This window comes from Haliotis asinina, chromosome 12 (genome assembly GCF_037392515.1).
Source record: "Haliotis asinina isolate JCU_RB_2024 chromosome 12, JCU_Hal_asi_v2, whole genome shotgun sequence".
Taxonomy (NCBI): domain Eukaryota; kingdom Metazoa; phylum Mollusca; class Gastropoda; order Lepetellida; family Haliotidae; genus Haliotis; species Haliotis asinina.
This window is the reverse complement of record NC_090291.1, coordinates 48,056,511-48,065,690: the sequence shown is the minus strand read 5'-3', so window position 1 is coordinate 48,065,690 and position 9,180 is coordinate 48,056,511. Positions and strand designations below refer to the sequence as shown.

Here is a 9,180-nt window from a genome sequence, read left to right as displayed (position 1 = left end):
TTTCATAACAAAACAAAACACGAACAGGTGAAACAAACAGAAATAATCCAAACAATACATCTAACAAAACTTACAAGTGTAAGACTCCAAACAAGCCAAAGAACACAATTCTTCCAGATGACTGAACTGCTCTGTCACAAATGAACTAGAAATATGAATTCTGTGATCTTTGACTTATTTTGAGTAGCATACATAAAGGTGAATTAGCACTGTGACGATCTGGTCAGGATATGAACTGCACATCCGGTTCTCTCAGGTCTGCTATTCTATTGTGTGAAACCAGTACTGTCTCACACTAACACGTAATGTCAATGCCCGAAAAGATCTCCTCTCATAATTTCAAACAAGAAAGTCTACTTCTTGTTATCTTTAATTATTTTCTGATACTCAAAACTGACTGCTCAGAAAAATGGATTCTGAACAAGTGAGGTTCTTTTTTATACCACTAATAGCAATTTTCCAGCAATATCATGACAGGGGACACCAGAAAAGGGCTCCATACATTGTACTCATAAGCGAAATCGATCCTGGTCCTTCAATGTGATGAGAAGACACTTTAACCATTAGACTTCCCAACTGCCCCAGGATTCTGAGCCACCCTTGGAAGGAAAATTGCTACAAAAAGAAATGATAAGTGAAAATTGTGAATATCATAAAGACCATATTTTCTTAAATGCAGACAATTCCATCATAAGGATCAGTACACTAATGCCACTCTATACTTGTCATGTCATCAGTGAATCAATTCTTCACTACAAGGCCATAACATCAGTTATTACAACTGTAATGGAAAAGACTATCATTTATCTTATGTTCCTTGCAGATGGGCCCAATAACGATTCAAGGCAGGTCTAGATAAACCTCTGTACTCCCATCTAAACTTACAACAAACAAAAAGTATGGGAACGCCCTATATTGTGTTTAAACCTTAAATATGGCGAGGTCAGTTTACTCGAAGGTAATTGCAACTTTTGTGCTTAATGGACACTTTAAACATGTTTCATTACATGTGAAATTTTATTACAATCCTGAATCATTTCAAATTATTATCCACTTTCTACAAGCACTGTCATTGAGCTTTACAAGAGGTGTCTATAAATACTAAAGTTTCAGTGCCATGACCATATAAGAACCGATATATGAAGATTGAGCTGATACAATTATCTTCGATTTATTGGTAACTTATTTCCCCAAAACTGACTTGCACCTGGTGCAACTTACACTAATAACTAAGTTGCACATTGTGATATTCGGTTGCACCAGTGCAATTAACAAAACACTAAACAAGTCTTAGCTTTTTGAAAACAGGAAAGAAAAAATAGAGGTGCCAATGAAGCAGATGTACAATGTTTTGTACTTTTTTTTTTATCTCAGTATTTAAAGTAACAATAACAATTTGACAGTTTGTGATCTCAAGCATATATTTCATGTAAGGAGCCATTTCTTTATCTACAAATAACTAAAACAGCTACAGATCAGGATCTTTTATACACAAGAAAGGATGGAAACATATCCTTTTCCTCAAGAAATTTATTTCAAGGTGTATCATAAGTTCATCTGAACTTTTATCATAAATCATTCCATGTTTATCTCAAAGTTTATCACAAGTCAAATCAGGTGCATCTCTAAAGTCATCATTGATCCCTTAGGTATCGTAGTAGCAAGACTCCACTGAAATATCAGCGACACAATGGCCCGAGTCTATCAGACGTGACATTCTTCAACTGGGTGTGATTGTGTGTTAAATACATGTGCCAACGTGCTGTTGGAAAAACATGAAAAAAAACCCAAAACAATAGCATCAATGACAAGTCTTTATGATCAACTTCTTTATTGAGCAATAGCGGCATTTAGGTATATAAAATATCACTACTGCACAGTAAAGAAGTTTATCATCCATAAAGACTTGTCACTCCTCCTACTTACAAATTCTAGAATGCCTCTCAACAATTGCAGCTGAAGATATTCAAAGAAAAACTGTTGACTTGGTTTGACTAATTCCATCATCCAATCTCCTTCAGCAGTGTGCAACACTGGTACAATGTGAGGTGTGTAATACATTCCCAAATAGTGCAGGTAAAAGCGAGTGTTCCTATGTCCCTGAGACGTACAATCAACTACAGAGTGTAAGTACAACTGTGACAGGATTTTACAGTAAATCTGGATTTCAAGAGGTAGGGAAAAGGCTGTGGTCAACATGCTTTAAACATTTATAGTTATAGTTTCTATAATTTGTTTTGTGTAACAGAGAGCATAAAGCTGCATCAATGCTTTATTAAGTATCAGACAGCAGTTATTGTTGATAAAATTTAAAGTCAAACCTCCAACATTTTTTTTTCTCACAGCACTCCACTGTGTGAAGATCTTCCTACGACAATGTAATTATCAAATACTCCTCAAAGCCAGAGAACTAAATGAACCTCTTTTACATCATGTACATATTGACAAAAAATACTGAAATATTGCTAGTAAAAGTGACCAGTACGAAACCTAAACCCTTTGACTTGATCAATGAGGATGAGGTATATATGTAGCATCAGAACAATCACACAGAAACAGGTCATTTATGTTGTGTACCGTGGTACAGAAAGAGGCCATTCAGCTGGCGTACCACCTCACAAAAACAGGTCATTAAGCTGATGTATCATGGAATAGAAACAGGTCATTTACCTGATGTACAGAAACAGGTGAATTAGCTGGTGTACCATGTACAGGAACATGTCACTTAGCTGGTGTGCCAGGGTATGGAAACAGGTAATCTAGCTTGTGTTCAATGATACAAAAACAGGTTATATTCAGTTGTACCATAGAGAAGAAACAGTTCAGTCACAGCTACACATTGTTATAGGGTTATTACCATGGTCACCAGACAAAGCCACAGGTGCTGATTTGCACTTGTTGATTCCACTTGAAAGATATTATGACAGGCCCACATCTTCACTTCTGTAATATTCAGGAAATATGTCAGAAAAGTGATATGTGCATGGTAAATTTCAGATAGGGAGTTGACAATATTTGTGTTCGAAAGAAGGTATTCAGTTATCTAAACACTACACTAATACCAGTAAAGAAGAAACAAAAAGCAAGATTATGGCCTAGTCAGATTGGTGAGGGAAGAGGAGTCATACGGACACATTAACTCTACATATCTAAGATTTAGATCATGGGGCAAACGCTTTTTTCAACACATCACATGCATGTTTCGTATGGTGACGAGGACTGTGGAGACACACAACGAAGCACCTGCTTCTACATATGAGCGAGTTTATTTTTTGGCTGCATTTAGCAATATTCCAGTAATATCATGGTAGGGACACCAGAAATGTTCACACATTGTACCCATTTGGTTCCACAGATGAGATCTGGCTATATGTACATCTAAGGAAATCCAAGTTTTATGGATAGCCAACCTCTTTATTGCAATGAATGCGACTGTACTAACACAGTTCTCAAGCACTCTTATCATCACACGCTTGTTATTACCTACGCCAAATGTCAAATTTACTGCAATAAGGTAGTTTACCATCCATAGAACTTGGTTTTCCTTCATCTTTGTAACTCCTAAAATGCCCCTTGAAGAAGATGTATGTACAATGTTGGAATAAAGGATACAGATCATATGAGATGCAGAATGAGTATTATCTAATGCACCTTCACATGATTCTTGGACAATATGCTAATAATATGCACTCTTCTATCATCTTCAGTGTATCCCATTTACAAGCGAGTAGCATTTCAATGTACCCTGCTGGGAGTGACGAACTTCTCTCATCTATGTACTGAAATTGCTGATATTTTGCAAATGCAAATCGATGGAAGGGAGATAACTCTAAATCTGTTTTTCTTTTCATCTGCAAAATCCACTGATGGCTACAAAAATTTTGTACCCGTGCTTCAAACAAGTCAAAATTAACACTGAGGTGTTCGGTAAGATAAATATGTTGCTCACTGGTCCCTGGGCTCAGGAAACATAAAGGGTACATAACATTGAGGGTACATCAACCAGTGGATCCCGAGGGACCAGAGAACAACGTATAATATGCAGGAACAGCACCTCAGCTGTGAATGTGATGTAGTGTGGTTTGCAGTATGCAGTGGGAGAGGTGTGAGTGAGTTTAGTTTAATGCCACACTCAGCAATATTCCAGGTATATGGCAGCAGAGTGTAAATAATCGAATCTGGACCAGACAATAGAGTGATCAACAGCATGACCATTGATCTGCATCACTGAAAACTGATGACGTGTGTCAGCAGAGTGGAGAGGAGTTGAGAAAAGAGGGGTTGCTGTGTTTTGTGGTGCATGTGGTTTGTGGAGAGAAGTGATAAGTTGTGGTGTCTCATGAAGTGGTAAGTATTAAGCTGTTTTTTTTTCACATAACTGTGTGTCTGTGTTTTGCAAATATCTGAAAACATAAGGCATTAGTCTTTATACTACATGTTTCCAAACTGCTCCCTAGCTCTGACTAGAATGGGACATTATTAATGTATTATATTTGCACTGCATTTACAAACCACTGGTCTGGATTTTACATATCCAAATACACAAAAACAAATAACAGAAATCATGTTGAATACAAGGCTACTGTCGAGATATACAGCTGTTAGCAGTTTACATCTGCATATTTTGTGGCCTTAAACTGAATATGGAAAGGGACAATATCAGACATTCCAACACCTCTGAAATCTTATGACTTCAATATTTGTTTGAGAGTCTTGCAGTCAACACAGTGGAAATATTCATATTGTCTTGTCAGGCCATACATCTATCTGTGGGTGTGGTTTTACACGGCTTCCAGCAATGTTCCAGCAATGGAAACGGACACTACTGGCAAACAATTATAAGTTGTGCACAAACCTGACAAAGACTAGTATTAGCATGTATGACTGCCGCAAACTGGCACTTGCCATTGTGAACAAAGGAGACCCAGGCTGTCCGTAATCAAGTGCAATGAAGCATGTTACAAACTGGTGGCCTGTTCCGTAGATGTACATTCTTTCTCCATGTAATTAATAACATTGCATGCCACATCCTGGGACTGAAAATGTATTATCTAACCTTGCTTACATATTTTTGACACGTTTAATTCCCTCAAAACATATATATTTATAACCAAATATTACAGACTTGCTACACTGACCATGTAAGAGTCTTGTCTGCATGGTGTGCAGCCACGCGCAGAATCAAAATTTCATCCTCATGCACTGCATGTGCACTAGCCTACATCTCCAAATTTCACAAACCATACAGGTTTGCTCACTGCTGTGCACGGCCTACTTCTCATAAACATATTAACTGTGCCGATCCAGCTTACCCTTGTTTACCAGTAGAAACAGGCTTCACACATTGTACATTGTAGAGATGCAAACCTGTGATATTGGTATGAGAAGCTAACGCTTAAACCATAAGGCTACCCAATCACTGCTCTAACAAGACTGAAAACTGGGCTGTGTATAATTATGTTAAAACATCAATCACAGTACCAGAATGTTGACCATTAGGAACCTGCATACACTGACCACTCTTGGAAAGATACGGAACAAAATAGTATACCCTATTGTGTAATATCATGGGCCTTGTTTAAATGCTTCAGCCTATATAGTAAATGATGACACAGAAAGTAAATAAAAACAGCTCTAAAAGTTGGATCACATGTCATTTCTATGTCAAGAAAATATCTATAGAAATATAAGGTCATATCAAAAGTAATCTGAAAGCAAAGCCATAATATATTCACAACCAATCTTAAATATAATGTCACAACCGTATACATTTCTATTTGGTCATAATTACATCCATAGTGACAATATGAGTCATTTCATCAAATATTTGTATTGATTATGTTACAGAACACTCATTCATAGAATTTAACATGGAGCTATCTGTTATCTCAGATCAACCCTGGGGCTCCTTTCACGAAGCAACCTTTACTAAGGTTAACCTGAACTCCCATGTTTTAACATTGCACTAAGGTTCCCGTAGTGACGATCACCTTAGAGGGTTGAGCGTTGTGACCATTAGAGATGGGACATGTAGGGGTGATCGTGAGAATGTGTTAACGTAGTGGGGGGTAGGATTACCGTAGCACTGCGGTCACTTTGTGGGACTGGGGCTCCTTGCATGAAGCAACCTCTACTAAGGTTAACCTTAACTCCCATGTTTTAACATTGTACTAAGGTCACCTTAGTGACTTACAAAATCACCTTAGTGCTCTCTGAAAGGAGGCCCTGGGGCCCGTTTCACAAAACTCTCGTAAGCCTAAGATCTCGTAACTTTCCTCGTAGCATTCCTGCTTCCTATGTTTCAGTATAGGAGGTACCAATGCTACGAGAAAAGTTACGAGACCTTAGGCTTACGAGAGTTTTGTGAAACGGGCCCCTGGACATAAAGACATGATCAGAAGATAAGGCTGTAACGATGCATCCAACCATCAATGGATTGCTATAGTTGAGTCTCCGATACCAATTACTTGATAGTAGAAACTATCAAAGCATCAATAGTAGGTAGGACTATCGACAGTTTAGTAACTGACTTCCACTGACAAATATTTACATTGTTTTGTATGTTTTTATTGTTTTGGTACAGGCTTGCAGCTTCATTGAGTTCGTGTATTAACTGTTTACTTGCCTTAGCTTTAAAGTTGTTAGTCCTTTACTAAAATAGACCGAACAACTTCAACTTGTTTTTTCACATAAACTATACATCTATTTGTGAAATGACTTCAAATGAAACAATTCAAGATGAAAAAACAAACTCTATTACAATAGTATTGCAATAGCTGGTCGAATAGACTATTGCTATCGCAATAGCAGTTTTCTCCTAAATAGTCACTCCTACTAGAAGATGTGACAGGTGTATTATGTGGTACACGGTAAAAAGACTTAAACTTATTTCAGAGACTTTCATAAAACTGAATTTTACCTTCTTAAATGAAGAAAAATGTCTTTAAGCTTTAAAAAGTCACCAAAATGTTCATTAAGAATAGCTGAAAAAATCTCACTCTTTTTAAATGTCCAAATATTCATATCTGTAACCATAATACCTAAAATGTTGGACAGTGTTGAAGAACAATAACAATAACAATAACAATCACTGACAAAGATTATTTGATACAAGAAACCAAACTGTTAATAGTGGTCAAGTGAAACTTTATTTCGTAAAGTTTACTTGACTTGTGTCCAGTGGAAATTTGAAAAAAGATATCAATCCCAGTAAAGAATCAGATTTAAATACTGTAGATGTCAATAGAAGACATCAAAGACTGGGGCTGGTCCAGTGTAAGTTGGTCTTGACACGACGTGTCAGTGATACACAATGCACACAGCAACTTCGATGTGAGGAGTTCTAACGACATAGCATTTCAGATGTAATGATACCATGGAACTGCTTTATGTTGTGAAACTGCTGATTCAGCTACTTTCATCTGTACAGTAAGACCCTTAAAAGGGGGATCAAGTCTTAACAAAGCAATGTTGATAATGGCATTCTGCATGTGTCACGTAAACTAAAGAGTGAGATAGTGAGATGTGTCTGACACTGTTTAAGCAACAATGAAGCAATATCCTGTAAGGGCAACACATGAAATGAGCTCCCGACATTGCACACATGTATGGAATCAAACAAATCTTGTATGACATAGCACAAGTATTGATAAATAATTTTTCTACGATTTTTGCAAAACTCCTGAAAGTAACAGTTGGGGACACGAGCAATGATCGTCACACGTTGTACCCATGTTGGGAATCTAACAACACCAATGCTTTAACAACAAAGTTACACAGCCCCCATCTACACCCTAAGGGAAAAACATGGGCATCACATACACATAATAGTGCATTACTCTGATCCATGTTGTGTATCATATTCTTCAAAATATGTGTTACCATGGTTACCTGATAGCCCCGACTTCCAGCAAAAACAAAATATTTATACCATACTTCAAAATGTCAGTGTCTGATCTGTACTGGCTTTCCATGTGAATTTATACTATGTCACCAACTGATTCTCTCCTGCCTAACCACTCCAGAAAATTCCCTAACATGTGGTCCCTCGTGAGTTTCAAAACTGACGCAAGTTTTGATACTGGCAGCACTATTTCAAAAGCTCTACTATTCAACTAGGGAATCTTGTGTAAATTACTTGTTATCCAGATGCTTCCAATCAAGCTTGGAATTTGATCAATCACAATCTTCATCCCTGAAAACATCCAATCAGAGATCACTATACATGTGTAGGGAACTGCATCTTCACTCTGTGACTCACTGTAAACACAGGATGGTAACAGTCCTTGAAAGCCTCGTTTTCTATAATCCGTTTTCCGACTAGGGTGTCTCCCCACACAGCACTGGTCAGGGTATAAGTGAATATCAAGCGCGCACTTTGATCCGTTATAGCCGACACAGTAACAGACATGGGCAGAGCGTCCAATGGCATCAAGGTTTCCATCTTCCCATTGTGACAAAAATGTAAATTCCCATTTGAACACACAACTGCATAAGACTTTTTACTCATACCAACTTGATCCTTGTAATTTAGCACTTCAGAAGATATTCCTACACCAAATAAATAGCCTGTCTTTATATCTCGTATCTGGTTTGTATTTTTCTCGATTGTTATGGTCCACAGTGAATTGTCCTCCAGTTTTTCAGCTGTGAAGGTGGTGGAGTTGAAACCCCATGTTATAAGACTTTTGTTTTGTACACGAGGGGCATCACTCTTTCCAGGGGAGGCAACAGATCTGATCGTTGGTACTAGGCTCACACACTTCTCGCTGTCATCACCTGAAAAAGCCAAATGTTACAATAACATGATATCTGACCTGTAAAGAAATGTCTTCTAGTGCTGAATGTTTCAGTCAATAGTCAAAACATATTAAATGCCCTGGACATGTAAATCATCTTATGAAACACTCCATAAACTGAATATTTCTCCTTCTGGCCATCACTGTTTGTTTGTTAGTTTGTTTATCAACGCTGCACTCAGCAATATCCCAGCTATATGGCAGCTGTCTGTTGATAATCAGTTCTGGACTAGACAATCCAGTGATCATGAACATGCGCTTTGATCTATGCAAATGGTATACAATTACATGTGTCAAACAAATCAACGAACCTGCCCACTCAATCCCAACAGTAGCCTCTCCCGACAAGCATGGGTCACTGAAGGCCAATTCAAACCTGCAT

At 37.7% G+C, this 9,180-nt stretch overlaps 1 protein-coding gene across 1 annotated transcript in view; it reads right to left on the bottom strand.

Moving 5' to 3' along the window:
* Positions 1 to 6,563: 6,563 nt before the first annotated feature.
* The window catches only part of LOC137258373 (E3 ubiquitin-protein ligase Midline-1-like), a 50,751-nt gene continuing 48,134 nt past the window's right edge, over positions 6,564 to 9,180 (bottom strand). The window contains exon 8 of the mRNA XM_067796032.1: positions 6,564 to 8,778. Within this exon, the coding sequence (XP_067652133.1) occupies positions 8,219 to 8,778 (560 nt within the window). The 3' untranslated portion in view covers positions 6,564 to 8,218. The remainder of the gene's footprint in view (positions 8,779 to 9,180) is intronic.